Source organism: Podarcis melisellensis (genome assembly GCF_964234715.1).
Source record: "Podarcis melisellensis genome assembly, chromosome: 1".
Classification (NCBI taxonomy): domain Eukaryota; kingdom Metazoa; phylum Chordata; class Lepidosauria; order Squamata; family Lacertidae; genus Podarcis; species Podarcis melisellensis.
The window spans coordinates 111,311,108-111,333,108 of NC_138528.1; the positions used below are offsets into that span (position 1 = coordinate 111,311,108).

General features: G+C 43.3%; 1 protein-coding gene across 4 annotated transcripts in view; it reads left to right on the forward strand.

Annotated features, from left to right (window-relative positions):
* The window catches only part of PDE1A (phosphodiesterase 1A), a 159,380-nt gene that overhangs the window by 87,268 nt on the left and 50,111 nt on the right, over positions 1–22,001 (forward strand). Inside the window, exon 1 of one of the 4 annotated variants that reach the window (XM_081921870.1) lies at positions 12,651–12,775. The exons of the other annotated variants lie outside the window; for them this stretch is intronic. Coding sequence (XP_081777996.1) covers positions 12,717–12,775 — 59 coding nt within the window. The 5' untranslated portion in view covers positions 12,651–12,716. Of the gene's footprint in view, positions 1–12,650; positions 12,776–22,001 lie in introns of those variants that run through there. 4 annotated transcript variants of the gene reach the window in all.

Genomic DNA, 22,001 nt, shown 5'->3' on the forward strand with positions numbered 1-22,001 from the left:
GTTATCATTAGGCGATGAAAAAGGAAGCCCTTTGAACGTAGCACAGAGGGAAAAATTGTTATCGTGATGCGGCTTATTTCCTGCATGTAGAAAATCTGTTGTGATTTTGTGGCCTACTCCTGCCCACAATGTTTGTGTGTGCTCATTTGGCTGGGGTGGTGATAGAAATCAGGCTAGGAATCGCTCTTTGATTTGTGTTACATTAAGCCCAGTTAATCATTTATTCGGCCGCTGCTAATAAAAACCAAATACTTCTCTTTGAAGAAGGGTTCTAGAGAATGTTAAGTGCTTGCAATATAAAGTAAGCAGTGGTGCTGGCAAATCATCTCAGCAGCTGGGGGTACATTTAGGACCATATTCTGCCTTAAAGAGAATAATTGCTGCTTTAGTTAATGAAGGCCGCCCACTTAGGTTAAAGGTTGGAATCTGACCAAGAACTTGACATTGTCGAAGTAGCAATTCATGGTTGTCTTCTTTTTATTTCTGCAACTTCCTCCTAAAATTCTGGCCACATCTTCCACCCTTGGATCAAAGGGAACAAGGTCCCAGTGTTAAATAGATTTAAAGAGGAGGAGACATGGACATGTTTAATTTTCTCCTATTTATTCATTTTAAATGTGTGGAACTTTGAAGATGGGGCAGGGAGAGCAACAACTGGTACCAGGCGCTATTTTTGGGTGGGATTCAGTCACATTCTGGCAAATTCAGTTGGTGCAGTTGAAAGTGGTTTGGATTTCTCACTCAAAAAACTCATTCCCCCCAAATATCAGACTTTTAGTGATAAGGAAAGTGATGAGGAGAATGCACTGGAATGTTTGCAGACCCTCCAAGTGTCCCTATTTTCCAAGGACAGTGCTGGATTTACAGAAGCTGTCCCAGTTTCTGATTTGATCCCCAAATGTCCTGCTTTTCCTTTGTACGTCCCTATTTCCATTGGAGAAATTTTGGAGGGTTTAGAATAGGATATCCTTATTTTCACTGGCGAAATATTAGAGGGGTACGTGTGTGGGATAACACTTGCTTTGATGTAACCCACAGTTTGGCAGTCTTTCCATTTTTCTGAATTCAGATAAGTATTCAGAGGGTTGGGGAAAACTTTGGGGCAAACGAAAAGCCAAGTTCAAATTGTGAGGGCTGCAAGATCGGCTCATAACTCAGGTGAAGTATTGAATGGTAGAATGAGGAGATGTCCCCATGGCAACTTTCTCAAACTGTAGGCCGCATTTCCTTCTGGGCATTGTTCTGAGGACCAGATGCCAGTGGCAGCAGGCAGGAAGGCTGAGGGAAAAGCCGATAAAGCAACAAGTGTGAAGTTCACCTTTGTACAGTAGGCAAGTTTCTGCATACACTCACACAACTCTTCTATCCTCCAAGGAGGCATGCAAGAAGCATTATCAGAGTGCCTGTGTGAGTGCCTGGAGGCGGTTGGAGGTTGGATGGCGGCTAACAGATTGAGGTTGAATCCTGACAAGACAGAAGTACTGTTTTGGGGGGACAGGAGGCGGGCAGGTGTGGAGGATTCCCTGGTTCTGAATGGGGTAACTGTGCCCCTGAAGGACCAGGTGCGCAGCCTGGGAGTCATTTTGGACTCACAGCTGTCCATGGAGGCGCAGGTTAACTCTGTGTCCAGGGCAGCTGTCTACCAGCTCCACCTGGTACGCAGGCTAAGACCCTACCTCCCCGCGGACTGTCTCGCCAGAGTGGTGCATGCTCTAGTTATCTCACGCTTGGACTACTGCAACGCGCTCTACGTGGGGCTACCTTTGAAGGTGACCCGGAAACTGCAATTAATCCAGAATGCGGCAGCTAGACTGGTGACTGGGAGTGGCCGCCGGGACCACATAACACCGGTTCTGAGAGATCTGCACTGGCTCCCAGTACGTTTCCGAGCACGATTCAAAGTGTTGGTGCTGACCTTTAAAGCCCTAAACGGCCTCGGTCCTGTATACCTGAAGGAGCGTCTCCACCCCCATCGTTCAGCCCGGACACTGAGATCCAGTGCCGAGGGCCTTCTGGCGGTTCCGTCATTGCGAGAAGTGAGGCTACAGGGAACCAGACAGAGGGCCTTCTCGGTAGTGGCGCCCGCCCTGTGGAACGCCCTCCCATCAGATGTCAAAGAGATAAAGAATTACCTGACATTCAGAAAACATCTTAAGGCAGCCCTGTTCAGGGAAGTTTTTAATATGTAATGCTGTACTGTTTTTAACACTGATTGGGAGCCGCCCAGAGTGGCTGGGGAAACTCAGCCAGACGGGCGGGGTATAAATAATAAATTATTATTATTATTATAGTTCAGGGACACTTTCCAGTCAGGCAGAAATACTCAAGGGTCACTACGGGGTCTGGCTAAGGAAGAGATATGCTCTATGGAGAGTCATATCTGAGGGCCAGATAGAGAGACATGGAAGGCCACATTGGGCCTCTGGTCCTGAGGCTCCCCATCCCTGGTTCATTTAGCACTGCAGTTAGCTTGAATGCACCACAAATGCAAAGGCTGTGTCCTTTGGTTAAGACAAGGCCATCCTTTCTCACTCCGAGCTTGTAAAGCTGGTTAAACAGACTACATGCAAGGTTAATTGCTTCTTCTTCTTTGGCAATCACTCGTAGCCAAGTAAGATTGTCTTCCATGAACACAGTTTTAACAGTGAGTCTGTAAGTGACTGTGGAGGCCAATTCTGGATCCACACGTCCTTCCACAGTGGGGTCATTGGTTTTCGGGTGGGAGTTGATCACAGTGTGGATTTGCCAAGCGTGCCTTCCTCTTAGCACGTTTCTCCCTTGCGTCCTGAGTTCGAGTATTTCCAAAACCCATGACACCTTTGGTAAAGGTTGTTCTCCAATTGGAGCGCTTGCAGGCCAGTGTTTCCCAGTTGTCAGTGTTTATACTACATTTTTTAAAATTTGCATTGAGAGAGCCTTTAAACCTCTTTTATTGACCACCAGCATTACACTTTCCATTTTAAAGTTGGGAATAAAGTATTTGCTTTGGAAAATGACAATCAGGCATCCACACAACATGACCAGTCCAACAAAGTTGATGTTGTAGTATCATTGCTTTGACACTGGTGATCTTTGCTTCTACCGGTACACTGTCATTAGTTCACCTGTCTTCCCAAGTGATGTATTAAAATTTTCTGGAGACACCGTTGATGGAATCTTTTTTTAAAGAAAAGGTTAATTGCACACTGTTAATCACACAGCTGCAGAAATGGTTTTATTGTTCTATTAGAATTTGTACACAGAGGGGTTTGTCATTTTTTTAAGTTTGTCAAAAGGGTTTTATTGCTTTTAGAGCATGCGTTTCTGCTTTCTTCTATTTTTATGCCTCTTCGATGGCTTCATTCTACAAAGTGGTTAATTAATGCATTTGTTAAGTAAGTAAATGCAATGGTATCAAACCAATCATCATCAGTGGCTTGGAATCCCAGCAGCAGCAAAAAAAAAAGAGAGAGAAAGGATCAGTGGGATGATGAAGCCAGATGAGAAAAGACACAATTCATGATGGTGAACAGCTACATGGCTGGCTTTTTAAAAAATGAAATTGGATACACTAGGGCCCTTAATCTGCACCAGATGGTGGGTGGAGTGAAGGCTGTAAAATGTTGTCTACCCTGTTGAATCCCAAGTCTGGATCACAGAGCCCACACCTGCCATTTCCTCTCTTTTTAAAAATGCCCTTCACAAGTTTGCTAAATAGGGTTGCCATGTGTCCTCCTTTTCCAGGACACCTCATTTTTCAGAGGTAAAATTTGAGACAAATTGCGTTTATTTGCTTTGAATGGCCACCCTTCCGTCCTCTTTTTCGCTCTTCAAAATATGGCAACCCTAAAATGTTGAGTATTGTCTTGTTTGGCCCTCACCGTCTTTCTTTATGTGTACTGCAGGACTCGGGAGCACACTAGGTTCTTACCTAAATTCTTCCAAAAGCTCACATATTTGGCAGGGGACGGGGGAGGGAACGTGCTGCCTTGAGTCATTAGATGTGCATGTATCCATCTGCACAAAAAACGGCTAAGCTAGTGTTGTGAGGGGGAAGTTCAGGACTGTTCATGAATGAGCACGAGACAAAAGAAAGGGCTCATTCAGATGATGGTGCATGATTTCCAGAACTAACTTTCCGCAAGATGTGCTGAGGGCAGTTGGTTTCAGGTGCTTTAAAAGTGGATCAGACAAGTTCCTGAAGGGCAGAGCTGTCTGTAGCTCTTAGTCGTGTAAGCTAAATAAAAATTCCATGGCTAGCATGTCACTAAATGCCAGTTATTTTGGAGGGAGACATCATTAGGGGATGAAGGATTTTCAGAGTTACTGGAAACCAAGATGCCAAACTAAATGAATCCCACTTGGTCTATCTCTCAAAGTTCTTGTTATGTACTTAAATGTGTCTAAGCAATCCGAGACAGGAGAGACATGGTTTATTGCAGGGAGGGCAGGTGAAAATATCCAGTTTTGCTGCTACAGGTACACCATGACATTTCTTTTTCCTGTGGTCATACTTCCTCTAGTCACTGCCGTGGATACACAACCTGACTGCCTGTCTCTAAGCACTGTGATCGTCTGCATGGGATTCCCACACGGCAGGGTTAATGCTGCCGGCCTTCATGTCACATTTGCAGCCATCTTTGTAACACAAAGTAGGGACTCAGCTACGTTGGTCAAAAAAACAGTGTTTTGAATGCGTTATAAACATGAAACACCAGATGGCGCTGGAGAGCAAAACAAAACCATTGCAATTTTCCATAGCGTTTTCTCTCTCTCTTGTTATAACAATTTAATTTCTGACTTACTTATAGCTCCACACGCCCCCGTGTGTAGATCCACCTTTGGTCTGCCAATAGACCTAGTGCCTGAAGCCAGCTCCCTGTAGAGGTTGCTGAAAGATACAGTTGGAAACTGATAATCTCCAGCTGTATCACTGAATGAAGAAATATCTAGGTCCCTAATGCTACCACATAAAGAAAAATAAAAGTTTGGTATACTAGCTGTTATCTATCTATAGATATAGGATTTTAATATCTCCTGGTATGCCCCACAGAGAAATTTACGGTCTGCAAATAAAAACATCCTAAAGATCCCAGGCCACAGAGAGGTTAGGCTGGCCTTAACTAGAGCCAGGGCTTTCTCGGCCGCGGCTCCAATCTGGTGGAACGCTCTATCACAAGAGACTAGGGCTCTGCGGGACCTGTCATCTTTCCGCAGGGCCTGCAAGACAGAGCTGTTCCACCAGGCTTTTGGTCAGGGCGCAGCCTGACCCCCTCCTCTGGCAACCTACACAGAATTTTGCTTGATGGCTGCCATTAATTTGATTTTAATTAATTTTATAATGAATGTTTTTAGAATGTTGAACTATTTTGACTGTTGTTAGCCGCCCTGAGCCCAGCTTCGGCTGGGGAGGGCGGGATATAAATAAAATTTATTATTATTATTATTATTATTATTATTATTATTATTATTATTATATTAATGTAAGATTTAGTTAGCACCAATAGTAAAACAGCAATGTGCTCCAATGCAACGTAATCCCATCATCCTTTTCCCATATTTTCCCCCCTCGCTTTTATGGCAGTGTATCAAACATGGCCAGTTTCCCAGAACCTTTCAAGATAATTTTATGTCTAGTCAACAGATTGGATGCTTTCAGTATAGGAAGCCACGTCTTGGCTCAGAAAGCACATCTGAACAAAGTTGCCTAAAATATGACAAAGTATTTATGAACTTACTAGGGGCTGCACCCCAGCTTGCTCTGCTCAACAACCTCTCTGACATTCTCCCTCCTTCCACCTCATGCAACTATTAAGTTTGCTTTTCACCTTCCCAACCACTTTTCTGAAGCTGCTTCTCTCTTCTCTTCCGTAGCCCTACTTTGTGCCAGTATTCATCTTCACTCCATCTCCATGCCTCCCCCTCCTTTTGTGCGACGCCCCCCTATTACACACAAACCACCCACATGGTAACCTCCTGCATCTTCCTCCCCCCCCCCATTGCAACTTCTAAGCACTGTCTTCCACCCCAGGGTTATTTTCCCCCAGCTGTAACTTCTCGGAACTCAGTTCTCGCACCTCTCAGATGGGCACCATTGCCATTATAAGAGGACAAGGGAGGTGTTATGTACTGAAGTTCTCACCCTGGGCCAGCAGGGGGATACTGTAGATAGTTTTCACTCAGGTCCACATATGCAAATACGGGATTGAAAGTGACGTTCAGTGATTGGATAGTTACAGAAAATGGTTACTGTTGCGTTCTAGTGGAGCTCTATATAAGCAGGCTGGCTGAACCCTTCAGTTCAGTTCTGTTCTGGCCTGTGAATAAACAAGAGCTGTTTGAAGAATCGCTGTGTCGTCTGATATGTTCACCCACAACTTAACAGGAGGTGTTCCTGGTGAGTTCTGGCCCCTCTTTTTCTAGAAAAATAGCACTGTTCCTAGAAGAAATCATCCTTCAGATATTATGTAGATAGAAATGTACCCCCTCACAATCCCTCTTTCAAAGAAATATGAACAGCTCTGTGAAGACACATTTTAGCCAGAAGTGATTTCCAGGACATTCTGCAAGTGATTTGTTCTCAAATATTTAGAAAGGCTTTTTTCAGCAAGGTTTTTCCAATAGCGTGGAGAGCAATAGGTTAGGAAAGGTTAGATAAACAGTGTTACATCCATTACATATGTTTTAGACATTCAGAAGCCTTTCCCTATTGCAAAAATACTAAAAAAGTAGAGTGCTGTTTTATAAGAGATATTTTGGCCCATGGTTCGGTTGTAAATCTAGCCAAATATTATATTGGATTTAATCTGCAAAGCTCAGGGGATGTCAGTAGCGCTTTGAAGGGAGTTGTGCGTGGGGGAATCAGATATAACGCTGGTCACATGGAAGTGTGTATGGGGTTGTTATTTTTACACACACAGCTGCCGCTGCATCAGATCTCTTGTTAGCAGCACAGTCTTACCTGCAAAACATTTAAATGGAGCAATTACGCCTTTAAATTGCTCCCTGGGAAAACAAGGCACTTGTCTTAAGTGCCTTGGCACACATATCACCCAGGGTTCCCATATGATGAGGCAAGCAAAGAAAACTTAACCATGCCTTGGATTGCCTGCCTGTTTTCCATGTGCAGCTATAATGAGCCTTGAAGGCACTGCAACTAACCTTGCTGCTGTGGTCAATTAACCTTGCAGTTAACATATGCTAAGCCATGCATCTTTCCCTCTGCCTATACTGTATATTTTTGCTCGTGATACATTGATTGGGTGTGTTTGTTTTTAAGAGTCTGAAAAGCATTATATATCAGAAGGAGGTCGACAACAGTCTGTGTACCAAGATTATTCATGTGCCTAGTGGTTTACTTCGTAAAATGTTTACTGATTTCATTGCTATTGTGGTTCTGCTTAACTGTGCTTAAATATAAGGGTCAATTAACAATTTTACATTATTGTGTCTCATGGATAGCTCAGTTGGTTAGAGCATGGTGCTGATAACATCAAAGTTGCAGGTTCAATCCCCATAAGAGGCAGTTGCATATATCTGCATTGAACTAGATGGTCCTTAGGGTCCTTTTCAACTCTATGATTTATTTATTTCCTGCCCTGTCTCATAAGATCCCACGGTGGGTTACAAATATGTAAAAATTCAATATCAAAACCAAGTGTTCCTGCTTGCTTTGAACTCTTGCTTTCCGTTGTACCAACATATCCCAAAACACAATAAATGCCTAGGTTTTCACACTTAAGAATGTAAGAGGAGCCTTGTTGGTTTTGGCTAATGACCCAACTAGTCCAGCATCCTGTTCTCACAGTGGCCAACCAACGGGGAAAGCTTAAAAACAGATCCCAAATGCAATAGACCTCTCCCCAGCTGAAAACTCCTGTTTTTTCACCTCTAGCTTAAACGGAGCCCAAGTTCCTTAACTGATGGCTAATGTATTGAGAATGATTTGTATGATCTGTCCCCATGGCTTGCATTCTTAAATTTCATGCATCATTTATGGATCTTTGATTTGTACCGTTCCCGTTATTGTAAGTCCGCTCACCTTCCGGGTGCGGCGGCATTGGGGGCCAGAGGCTGCTCCCCACAGGACCTGATGAGGGGTTTCGGGTCACTGGGAACCCATCTGAGCTGTTGAGGAGGGTGTAACAACCCTTTCGCCTATCAGGTGCTGGATCCAAGCCTGCCTGTGTGATTGGCCAATGGCAGGCAGGCTTGGACGCAGGGCTGACCTTGGGGGGTAGTCCTGATGGAGCAGGTAGGCTTCCTTCAGGTCCACCTCCAGGGCATTTAAGGACCTTGCACCTGGACCCCTTACCTGGTCGGTTCCTGTGACTTGTGGCTTGCGTTCTTCACTTTTGGATATAATTTATGGATATTTGACTTCTATCGTTCCTGAGACTTTTTTGTATAAGGTGCTTAATAAGTGAAACAAAAAGATTACGATACTGCATTTATGTCAATTCATCTCCTTTTACTCTTGTCTCCATCATTACTCACTGCCCTTCTCAATTTTTGCTATCTCTCCTCTGCAGAATTTCTGTGCGGTAGCAGTCCACCATCCAATTAGAAAGAGGGTATAGCAAATCGATTTGAAAAGTAGCTGTTCAGTCATAAGCGTTCCTTTGAATGCCACACAACATTCCCCAAGCAGAAAGGATTTACAGTGAAGTGAGGAAGAACCAGTAAAGGAAAATAGATATCATCTCTCCCACTCGTATCCACCCCGAGCTAAGATTTATACTTGTTGTGCCAGAGTGACAGCAAGCAAATCCAGTTCTTCCTGCAAAGGCAGCTTCCAGCTCTCCAGCTTTCTATCTTTAAATGACAAACACTGCTTGGAAAGAAATTTCCATGCACCTGAAGTTTGACCCCAAACCACAAATAATGGGACAGGAAATGGCTTCCCAAATACTTTTTATATATACAGTTTTTCCATGGTACATGATTTGCAACACAGCATTACTGGTGTGTGCCGACGTCTTGAAAAGGTCATAATTCTTTCACTAGGTTAATTCGTTCCAAACACGTACACACATAGAAGATGTGGGAGAGGAATCCCTTTTGGGATTATTCAGTGTATATTCAATCCATTTGAAATATTCTGATCTGAATAGTTCATTTGTCCTGAAGAGTTTTTACAGGGTTTTCATAGTCTACAGCAGGCTTCCTCAACCTCGGCCCTGACCACTGGTCCTGCTAGCTAGGGATCATGGGAGTTGTAGGCCAAAAACATCTGGAGGGCCAAGGTTGAGGAAGCCTGGTCTACAGCCCATTTTGCAGTCTAAAGCTTTTACAAAAGATAAGACTCCAAGTCCTCCTCTGCTATTTGCATACTTATAGTTACCTAGAAAATGTAATGGTGTGTCCACTGATATAATCACAGTTTTATCCTGTCGAGGCTGTTGCCATAAAGGGGGAAAGTGCTTGTCAGGGAACTGTGGATTGATACAGAGGCAGCGTCACAATGGACTTGGGTGGTTGGAAAGCGATTTGGTTTTCACCAGTACCATAATTGCTAATGTAGCGCTGGGGAGAAATGATCTTGTTTCTGAGGTAAACTTTTATTTTTAAAACGATTAATGGTATGTGTGCGTGCACACACATACACAAAATTCATTTAGTTCAGTTTATAAGCATACATAAGTTCCTAGAAAAGGCACTTTATTTGCACACACGTTATAAGAAAAATACATTGATGCTAAATAATAATAATAATAATAATAATAATAATAATAATAATAATAAAATAATTTTATTTTATTTTATTTTATTTTATTTCCCCCCCACCCACCTGGGTTGCCCCAGCCATTCCAGGCAGCTTCCAATAAAGCAATATTCAATAATCCATTAAAATAATAAACAGTAAAAATAAACAACAGCAAATAATAATGAAACAGTTTACACTTATCAATTACAATAAAGAATTGCTATATAATAAAGATAGTGCATGCTGACAGCTTGATTACTTTAACCCCTTCCTTTCAAGTGAAATTCTATGTGATTGGCGAAAACTGACTTGAAATCTTATAATGGGAATTCATTACAGAACCATATCTGTACAACCAGTTAGCTAGGGAGTGCAATGTACTCTGTGGGTTTGGCCAGAGTTTGTGGTGTGTGATGCATTGCTGTTGCCTCTCGTCCTGTGGATTTGCACCTTTCCTTTTAAATGAAAACTTGCCAAGTGGAGTCTTCTTTTTCTTCAGTCGTACAGCTGGCTGAAATACAGCTGGGATTGTTTGTACTGTACTGAGAATTCTGCGCTAAAATGTCTGTTGGTAAAGGAGAGTGCTTCTCCCGTGCTGTGATCCGATTCCTGACCGGCCTCCCAAAGCAGGATTGCAAACGAACAATGAACACTGCAGAAAGAACGACATCTGACCTTCACGGTTTCTATCATTTCTCCTTACTCTTCTGCCCTTCCAAGTATTTGAGACTTTCTGCCATCCCACATTGTTGTATGTTGAAAGCATTAAAGAGACATAATGGAGTAGCTTCTCTGCTGGTATAAATTGGGCTCCAGCTCTGCAGCCCTGAATGGGTCTGTGTCTAGCTTTTGAAGCACCTGGGGATACAACTCAGTGTTTTCAATTTTCTCTTCCTTTCTGTGCTTGAAAGGATTCGGAAAAACGGAACTTTTTCTTCTTCCAGGGCAAGGCCAACACAGCATCGCATCCCATTTCTACATGAAAGCACCTCTTTTTTCCCCCAACATGAAAAACTAAAAGCTTTTATACTAAAGTGTATTGGGCAGCTTTCATTATAAAGACACCTTTCAGGGGACTAAAATGGTCGCTTCTGCACTTGGTACAAAAATTGGATATTCACATGCAGTTCACTCCCTTAAAAGTGGAGTCATTACATAGTTCTGCTGCAGCAATCTCATATGCTATGGGAGGGGAAACCTCAAAATACATAGAGGGACGCAGTATGCTCTTGAAAAATGCTATTTCCACATCCTTGTGGCTTCTAACCATCCCTCTAGTTCCACCGTCCAATGTCTTATTTAATGAAGCTTTGGCATATGTGTGTGGAACCTGTAGTCTTCCAGATATTGTTGGACTATAATTCCCATCATCCTTCATCCATGCTATGCTGGCTGGGGATGATGGGAGTTGGAGTTCACCTGAGAGGCACAGGTTTCACACTCTGGCCCTGTATGTTCAGGATTCATCCTCATATCCTTTGGTACATATTGAAGACAACATAAATGTACCGTACTTCCCCCAATCTTGTAAGAAGGTTACTATGTATCCTTGGAAAAATACATCTCCACCCTCTCCCATTTCAAGACATGTTGAGTTGTGATCTAGACACACATTAAACTACATCCGAGCTGAAATTTTTAAAGAAGATTTTCTGATGAAGTGCTGAAGAAATGTTAGGTAAAGGTAAAGGCACCCTTGACCATTAGTCCAGTCGCAGACGACTCTGAGGTTGCGGCGCTCATCTCGCTTTACTGGCCGAGGGAGCCGGCATACAGCTTCCGGGTCATGACTAAGCCGCTTCTGGTGAACCAGAGCAGCGCACGGAAACGCCATTTACCTTCCCGCCAGAGCGGTACCTATTTCTCTACTTGCACTTTGACGTGCTTTCGAACTGCTAGGTTGGCAGAAGCAGGGACCGAGCAACTGGAGCTCACCCCGTCGCTGGGATTCGAACTGCCAACCTTCTGATCAGCAAGTCCTAGGCTCTTTGGTTTAACCCACAGCACCACCCACGTCCCTTTGAAGAAATGTTGGTTGGGGCTAAATGCCATGCTGAAGTAGGGTAATTCCAATGGAAGAAGAAATAGACAATGTTGCAAGAGTGTCAAAACTCACTGAAATGGTATGATTAAGAGAAGGCAGGCAAAGCAAAGAATGATTTGAGAGAGATTATGGTCCCCTTTTATTAATTACATGAAAGAGGAGTACAATTCGGAACCATTTAAAAGTTTTTCACTGCTGCTATAATTTATGTATATTTCGTATATAAGTTTGTACTGTTTTATTCCTGGCAGCCAACTGATGAGGGAGAAAGAAAGAAGCCATCTCATGTCCTCAGATGCTTTGGTGGTGTATGATTTAACCTGGCTGAGTAGAGAGAAAACTTGCATTTGATGTGTGGAGAGAGCAAGAGCGAGAGAGCAAGAGAGAAAGAAAGAAAGAAGGAAGATTTCATTTCACTTTTAATTCTCTATATTACTATACACAAGGCGATGTACAGCAACAAAGAACGCGTGCCTTAAAATAACCTGAACCAATACAAAAAATCATAATAAAATGTAACTTTAAAACATAATGACATATCAAATAAAGTAATGTTAGAATATAACAGTACACAATAAAATTAACTCTCAAAACAACAGCAAATAAGCAGAAATTCACTCTTAACAAATACAATAAATAATTACTAAACTATGATCAATAAAAATAACTGCAAGTTACAGACACCCCTATCTGCTGTGGGTTGAAAGCAGGATCTTTCTTGTAGTCAATAAGGGCACAGGGTGTCTTTTTCTGGCAGGTGATCAGCATCTGTGGGAAGGAAGGCACGGTGGCCAATTTCTCCCTTAAGTTGGCCATTATCAGTCTGAGGCTTATACGCCTGTCGGTCTTCAGGCAGAAAGCATCAGTATGACATCACAATGGCCAGCCATTCTTTTGCAGCTGCATCAGCCTGGGGGGCGGCGGGTGGGCAGGGGCAACACTGATCAGCCTCTTTTCACACTGAATCCAGCCACCACCTGTGGCAGCATGTATCTCCCTCTCAGGCAGAAGCAGGGAAATCCAGACAATTACTCTTTCTCATTGAGGTGAATTTCTGCAGGAACAGATGGGAACCAGGGGCAGAGCATATGCATGTGCTGCTCAGGGTGGGTGCGCTCCCTAGGGGGGCATGGCGCGGAGGGTGCCCTCTTAGGTGCAGGATAGTCGCTTGGGTGCCTGGAGCGGTGCATGTGTCCTGCAGCCGGGGGCGGAGCAAGCCGCCCACGGCGGACATTCGGCGCACCACCTGCCCGCGACTCCAAAGCCTCCCCCAAGCTGTCAAAACAAAGGGGAAGGGGGAAATGCTGCAGCCAAAGTGGCGCAGCTCCCCCCTTACCCCGACAGCTCAGGTAGGCTTGCAAGTTGTGGGTGGGCGGCACGCCGAATGTCACCCCCCTCAGTGATGGTTGTTGGGATACTGCTGGCAGCCAGGCGATCTCCGCTATAAATCAGCGACACGAGCCTCAGATACGTTTAGAGACTCAGCACGCTCTTATCAGCAGAGGGAATAAATCTTCACAACGGAAGTGGCGGACAGAGACATGTGTAAGCGTATTTGCAAGCGTTTATTCAGCATAGTTCAGGAACAAAGGAAAAAACATGTCTGCTTCCCTTTGTGTCCAAGCAAACAGGAGTAATGCAAAAGCAATAGACAAACGTAAGTTCCCAGCAGACTGTGCTGGAAGTAAACAGGCATGTGACACACAACAGTCATGCCTGTCCCTCTTAAGGTGGAACGGAACTATATCCAAACCAGGACACCCGGGGCGGTCCGCCCCCACTGCCCCCCTTCCTACGCCCCTGATGGGAACAGCCTCTTTCTCAATGAAGTGGGCACAGTTGCTGCAAGTCTCAGATCACACCCGCACCATGCACTTAAAGCTCATTTAAACCACCTAGCCTCCTCCCAAATGCTGGGAACCATAATTTATTAAGTGTGCTTGGATGTTATAGCTCTTAGGAGGAAGTTGCAGTTCCCAGGATTCTTTGGGAGAAGTTGTGGGCTTCAAATGTACGGAGTGACTTGACCTTGCTTTTTGAGATGTGGAGAGAGAAGCAGCAGGTAGAAAAGGGGGGAAGTGGCTTGGTAAAGGTAGCCTAGGCTGGTGAATCAAATATGGATGGCAAAGACACACAAGAAGGCCTTATTGCTATCTACTGTCTCTCTAGAACTGCATTTTCCTTCCTATAATGTCTTTAAAACTCAGACTGCCTTCCAGAAGTAATGCAAGTCTTTTTAAAGCAGGAATTAGTAATTGGAAATAATTATGGGACGACTTTAATGGGGTCGTTAGAGGAAAAGGGGTCTCTTAGACCCATGTAATGTTCCGTGCGTCCAAATAATTATGACTCTTATGTATTGCTGATGGAATACTTTGCCATAAAGGAACACTGTGCTCATATTTTCTCTTTACTGTATGTGGGAATGTGCCTTAGGGCTGAAAAACCTCAATTTCTTAAAGAAGCCAGTTCTTTTTCCGATTCATTTCAGATGCTTTTAATTTTTATAGTTTATGTTGTGTTTCCCTTGTGCGAACAGTGCAGCCTCTGGCAACAAATGGATTCCTGAACATTCCAACTGCTCAGAGAACATAGCTCTTGGAATATTTGCAGTCCAGCTTCTATTAGAGAAGGAAACGTCACTTTGACTGGGATTAAAGCCTCACAAAGGCTAGGCACAGTAGTTGCTGTGTGGAATTGTCTGGCTGGGAACAGGTCAGAAAGTAGGGGAACCGAGATGTGGATGATTCATTGGAAAATTAATTCAGACAAGATAGAAGTACTTTTGGCATGAGATTGTCTGAGATGGGGCCTTTTCTAAAGTGGTACTAAGACTCTGAGACTCCCCGCATTTGGTCCCTTTGCTGCCAGTTTTCCCAATTTGCTGCCATTTTAATTCAGAGGGCATTTATGGAGCCCTCTGGAGAGCAAGGGTCTTGGTTTTTCTACCAACTGGGTATGCTTATTGCTGCTTTTTGACCCCCCTTTTGCTTTAGTCCTGTATTTGAGGCTCTTCGTTGTGAGCTTGTCAACATGCTCTTGCAAGAAAGGTGGGATACGAATATTTCAGTGAGTCAGTCAAACTAAAGGTGACTGAAGAACATTTGTAGAATCGGCAGCGGATTGAGAAATGTGAACTTTGGGGAAGTCTAGATTGAAAAGGCAGTTGAAAAGGGAGCCAGCATGGTTAAGAGCTGGTGGACTCATAATCTGGTGAACCGGGTTCGCGTCTCCGCTCCTCCACATGCAGCTGCTGGGTGACCTTGGGCTAGTCACACTTCTCTGAAGTCTCTCAGCCCCACTCACCTCACAGTGTTTGTTGTGGGGGAAGAAGGGAAAGGAGAATGTTGGCCGCTTTGAGACTCCTTAATATAGTGATAAAGTGGGATATCAATTCCAAACTCTTCTTCTCTTCTTGAGAAAGGCAGAGGAAGCTAGGGAAAATCCGAGAGAGGGGGCTCTGAAGAAACCGCAGAACTTCAGCTCAGGAGGGGGTGGGTGGGGACATACTGATTAGGGAGAGGCCAGGGAGGGACAGGAGTACTAGGGAGACTGACAGGGAGGGTGGCTAAAGGATGGAGGCCAAAGTAGGTCATGGGTTGAAAAGCACAAACTTGAGAAAGAATAGGAAATGCAGACATTGCAGAGAGGAAGTACTATGCAGAAATTACGATGTTCAAGAAGTCTTCCTATCATCAAGAAGAAAAGCAAGAGAGGGATGGAGACTAGGGATACAGAGTTGCTTCATCAAGACTTCAGATTCTAGAGTCACTTTTGCACCTGACAGGCTTCTTGTAACTTTAAAGCAGGTCTGGGGAGCCTGTGGCTTGCCAGACATTGATGAATTCCAGCTCCCATCATCCCTGACCATTAATTGTGCTGGCTGGGGCTGAAAGGACTGCGAGCCCAACAACTTCTGGAGGGCCTCGGGTTCCTGGCTTTAAAGGGTTGCATTGGAAAGGGAGCAGTGGCCACAAAGGTTCAGTACTGTTAGTGAAACTTAATAACCTTGCAAACATAAGGGGAGGACTAAGAAGAATCAGTTGGCAGGAATGAAACATGGATACTGAATTTTACATTTTGAATTGAACAGACCAGTCAAAAAAAACATTTTATTTTTATCTTTTTACTACTATTTTTTATTATTATTTGAACACACCAGAGACAGCAGGATAGCTGAAAAATGTCTTAGTAAATATGAATAATCTGAGCTTTACTGTTCAGTCAAGTGGGACCCTGGCATTGCATCTGCTAAGCGCCCCATCAGCGCTGCAGAAACCTTTGCCACAGAAGCAAAAATAGCAGAGCTTGTTTTCATTTCGCCTGTGTGATCACACGGGCTATGGTTCTTAAGATCTCCGTACCAGACTAGATCTCTTTAAATCGGATGGGGGGAACAGACCCCCCCAATGTTATGGTACTGGTCAGTATTATGTTTCTGCTTTATGTAATCCAAATGGTCATTTCAAAACAGAAACGTCTAAACAAAGAATATTGACACAGATGTGAGGGTTAGGAAAACAAAATGTAGCTTCCAAGGGGTATGTGTGTAGGGAATGTCAGGTGAGTAATTTGGAATTATCCTGCATCATTTGTAGCCCAACATGCTGAAAACAACTCTGTAATACATTTGTGTCCTCCCGGAGCCTCAACCTTTTTTTTTTCCTTTCAGTTCTGAGACATGGGGCTGGGTGGGTGAGTAGGTGGAGCACAACCCTCCATCCCTGATGGGCTGCATTAAGTGTGATGAGTCACAAGTTGTACAAGCCAAGTTTTAATAGAAGTTTTCAGAACAAACGGCAGTTTTGTTTGGAAGAGGTTCCTGAGGCTTATGAGGCTTGAACCCTCGGTGACGGTTCATTTAAAATAGTTGTTTTACAGCAGGAGCCGCCCGCCGATTCTTGGGAATCGTGGGCACATTTGCAAACAGGAGAAACCACAATCGCACATCCGCAAGTGCTCATACACACATCTGGGCCACTAGCAGTGGCATAACGTGGTGATGGGGGCACAGGGACAGCTGCCCTGGGTGCAAATTTGTTAGGGGCGCAAAATTTCAACACCTGGTGCTGCCTCAATACAGCCGTGTGCTTCTGCCACTGGGCTTCGTTGAAAAGGGCTTCTCCATGCGAAACAGGAAGTGGCACCCCAGACAACAGAACGACTCTTTTCTTTTTCTTTTTCTTTATAATCTTTATCTCTTTTTTAAAGTTTACAAAAAACAGAAAATAAATTAATCCTTTCACCCACATATACCAAAAAGAAAAACGATACATAAAAGAAAACATGAAAAGAAAAAGAAAAGAAAAAAGAAAAAAAGACAAAGAAAAATATATTTGTCAAATACACAAAATTATTCAAGGAGTGCAAACCATATTGAATATTGTATACCCAAAATTCCTAGAAAGACATTACCTTCATATTCCATCTTTTCTTTTTTTCTGTACCGTCACATTCTTTCTATTTCACTAAACTGGTTTGAGTCCCTTATATGTTAATTGACTTCCCCCTATCTCTTTGCAGTTTCCACATTTCTCTTACATTTAAATAATCTGCATTCCATTATTAAAAAAGAAAATTCTCTTATATCTGTGAAGTTAGTCTAGGCACAGACAAGTGTTGTTGTTGGGAACATATTTTGTCATAATTTTTAAAGCAATCCCATTCTTTTTTAACCCTGTCGCCTGAGTGACTTCTTATTAATTCCGTCATTTTGGCTAGTTCAAGGTACTCACACAACTTTAATTGCCTTTCGTCTTTTGTTGGTGTTAACTCATTTTTCCAGTATTTTGCAATTAACATTCTGGCTGCTGTTGTCGCATAAAGAAACACGCTTTTATTTTCATTTGGAATGCTTATCATTAAAATGCCTAATAAAAAAGTTTCGGGTTTCTTTAAGAATGTATATTTTAGCATTATTATTTTTTTTGTTCCTCATAAATCATGTCCCATTTTTTAAATTTGGGGACAAGTCCACCACATGTGGGATAAGGTTCCTTCATTCTGTTTGTATCTCCAACACTTGTTGCTAGTATTTTTATTTATTTTAGCTAATTTGGATGGGGTCAGGTACCATCTGTAAGTCATTTTCATAAAGTTTTATTTAACCAGATAGCACGCAGTAAATTTTAAGTCTTTCCCCCATAATTCTTCCCATTCAACTCTTCTTATCTGTGCTGCTGTGATCTCCTGGGTGATGTGGATGCCGTTAGGCAGTTGAATGTGCATGCCTAGTTGATCTGTTTCCCCTTCTTCTCACCCCCTGCGTAGCCCCGGGGGCTGCCAACCCACGCTACACCACTGGCCATGAGACATTAGCCTTATGAAAAGCATTTTCACTTTCTACAAGTCTAATTTGGGAGGACAATTTTCCTGGAGGGGTAATCTCTCCTTCCTAGCTGCAATGCCCAGAAAGATCACATACCCCAGCTGCGATGGTGCGTATTTTCAGGTGTGTAGGGAAGCAACACAGCTGGGGAGTACCTCTTACCTCCTCTGCTACATCCCACCTACCAAAATGGCCCCTCCGCCATTGTAATTGTAGCAGAAGGCTTCTTTGCACACATGACCACCTTAGCACATGGCTGAAGTGGGTGCCACGTACTGAAAGAGTCGTGAATTCTTCCTGCATGTCCATTGGAACAAGTGTCAAAGGTTACTTTTCATTTCTTTCTTTGTGCATTTCCCACAAATGAAAGTTAACAGAGTTGTCAACCAGTGTCAACACCACAGTACAAAGGGAGCAAGGCTCTCAAAAACGCGCATATGTATGGTTTCCTCAGATGTCTGGCCTCCAAATCTGACAGCTCTTTCTTTTTAAATGTTGCAGGTGAGTTTTCTTTTCTGTAACAGTGAGCTGCTGACCCCCTGAACTGAAGCGGCATTTCTGCCAGCTTAATTAGCTGTGCTGATAAGAGGAATCATTATGAAACCTTAAAGATGTTCTTGGTGATACTCAGCACACAGATGCTCCCCATGGACTGGCCTTAACCGGCTCCACATGCTGTTCTCGCTGATATGTCAGCTACATTTATTAGCTCAGGAAATGAAAAACACCACCAATGCCCACTTATTTAACCGTACATCTTTTGCCCTTCCGTGATTTTTTTGACCTATTCTTAACTGCTCTGAGTTTGGTTTTCTTTTCTTTTCAGCGTTACACTGTGCATTCAGATTATGTCCAGCTCTACTTCATAATAAATATGACGTGCAGCGTAAATTAGTAATGCAGAGTCTTCTTCAGTAAAAGAATAAAAGCTTTACTGAGTTAAAATAAACTCATTTGCAAATACAGTGGTACCTCTGGTTACGAACTTAACTCATTCCAGAGGTCCGTTCTTAACCTGAAACCGTTCTTAACCTGAGGTACCACTTTAGCTAATGGGGCCTCCGGCTGTCTCCGTGCCACCAGAGTGCAATTTTTGTTCTCATCCTGAGGTAAAGTTCTTAACCTGAGGTACTACTTCCGGGTTAGCGGAGTCTGCAACCCAAAGTGTTTGTAACCCGAGGTGTTTGTAACTTGAGGTACCACTGTAACAGCATGGCAAAGAGAAGATTTAACTAGCTTCAGAGCATACACAGAGTTACTGAGTCACACAGAGTCTCCATTGAGCACAGGCTTCACAGAGTACAGACTCCACCTTACACACACAGAGACATAGACTGAGAGAGACACTGAGTCTGCCTGCAAGCAGATACAATACTTATACAGTGGTACCTCGCGTTACATACACTTCTGGTTACATACACCTCAGGTTACAGACTCCGCTAACACAGAAATAGTACCTCGGGTTAAGAACTTTACTTCAGGATGAGAACAAAAATCGTGCTCCGGCAGGGCGGCGGCAGCAGGAGACCCCATTGGCTAAAATGGTGCTTCAGGTTAAGAACAGTTTCAGGTTAAGAACGGACCTCTGGAACGAATTAAGTACTTAACCCGAGGTACCACTGTACAGGGAATGAGTCATCCTCAAGATGAGTCACAGTGATTCAGCATGCTAAATGATTCTGCAGCTTTTCAGCATTTCACAACATTTCTGGACTCCTTTACTGCTTCTGCTCTCAAATACCTTTGTCACATGACAAAATATGTTTTACGGTCCCTTTTTGGAAGTGGAACAGTCACCTTGCACCACAGCCTCAGAACTGGGACTCTATAGCTTCCGTCCTGAGATAGCTCAGTCAGTAGAGCATGAGCCTTTTAATCTCAGGGTTGGACTTGGTAACTCTAGTGATCCCTTCCAATTCTACAACTCTATGAGTCCCATGGCTGAATGCTTCTCCACCTATCCAAAACTTTCAAGACCTGGCAGGTCAAGATGAGTCCCCTGTTCCTCCCTATCTAATTCCCGCCACCTTCATCTTCACATCTCATCTCTTAGGCATACTCAAAATCTTAAGTAATCATTTGTCTCTGTGTGGTTCCTATTTTAACATCAACGGTAACCTTGGGAATACATTTCGCTCTTGACATCAGCTCGTCCAGTTATCTGACTGGTTGCTCTCACTTGGCAACATTGTGATCTAATGCATGAGCTCAATAGTCAAGATGGTTTAAAACCTTAGAACCTCACTCATATTGCAAAAGTGGGGATGAAACATCCTTAGAGGAGGGAGAGATGCAATTTTTTGCCAATCTCCCACCTTTCCTGCTTACTCACTCGCTACTATTGCCGCCTCCACCTCTAGATGGGCGAAATATGCAAAGCACAATGCGTGAGGGTGCCTGAGCTGGATTCAACCATTAGATGACAAATCAGGTTGAAACTGGCTAGTTTTGTGTCCTGATTAGTAATTTATAAAATGTCTTTTCATACATGCAATTCTCAAAGTATTTATCATAGCTCTACTCTTGTTGGGAAGACATAGTGGATTTCATTAAAGGTTTGGTATTTTTGTCCAAGAGGTATTTTTCACTGGTAAAATCTTCAGTCTCTCTCTCTCTCTCTCTCTCTCTCTCTCTCTCTCTCTCTCTCTCTCTCTCTCTCTCTTTCTGTGTGTGTGTGCGCACGCAAGCCACCCACTCAAGCTATTGAAAATGCACATACAAAGAAAGATAATTTGTGTCTTCCAGCCAAATGCAAGTGAAAGGCGTTTGTGTACAATTTACCTTGGTGTGATAGATGCAGATATAATGAAATAAGCAGCTCATAAAGAACTTTGTCAGGACATCCATTACTCAAATGGAACTTGAAATCTCAAAGGAAACAAAGAAGCACCACACACATAGTGGACTGTCAACATACCTTATCACAGCATTAAGAAAAGTTAGCTGCATTTTCTGAGCAGTTTTTTAAAAAAACTTCCCTGAAGATTCCATCGTAGGCTAAATCAAGGGTAATAACTTGGTCTGCTACTGCATAGATCAGTTAAATTACTATTATTATTTTTTAAAAAGTGCATGCAGTTTTAAAAACTTTCCAAAACACAGCTTTTTCCAAACTAAAAACAACAGCCAAATTTATTTGGGGCTAGAAATGGGTGGTATGTACTACTGCCACTCAAGTCTGAAAAGGCATGTCGGAGGCAGAATTGTAAAAGTGTTTTCTCATAAATGGATCTACAGTAAAAACCAGTATGGTCCTAAAAGAAGGATGGAGATGAAATGCTCATCTTGTACCAATTTCACCACGAGCGCTTGGAATCTGGTTGACTATACAGCTGGGCAGGGCTTTGCAATGGGTGTCCAGGGCATCACTTGGCAGAATGAACAGAACACGACAGAGCTGGTTTATCACATGTTGAAGTAAGTGAAGTAATACTTCCAATGAGATCTCAGAAGGTCATCAAAAGCAGAATCTAAAACTGTCCAGCTGCTCCAGTGGGTTGAAACAAACTTACCTCTGGATTAGGACTGCAGTGCTCTCAGTCAGTGTTTTGCATGCACAAACCCATTACAGCGCAAAGCAGTACAGTGGTACCTCGGGTTAAGAACTTAATTCGTTCTGGAGGACCATTCTTAACCTGAAATTGTTCTTAACCTGAAGAACCACTTTAGCTAATGGGGCCTCCAGCTGCCACTGCGCTGCCGGAGCACGATTTCTGTTCTCACCCTGAAGCAAAATTCTTAACCCGAAGCACTATTTCTGGGTTAGTGCAGTCTGTAACCTGAGTATGTAACCCGAGGTACCACTGTATACGTCACCCAGAGTTGAGCAATCGGATATCAAGTGTACAGGAATGTGGGAACTGGCCCAGTCCATAAATTGCAAGTCCGAGCACAATTCAAAATGTTGGTGCTGACCTTTAAAGCCCTAAATGGCCTTGGTCCAG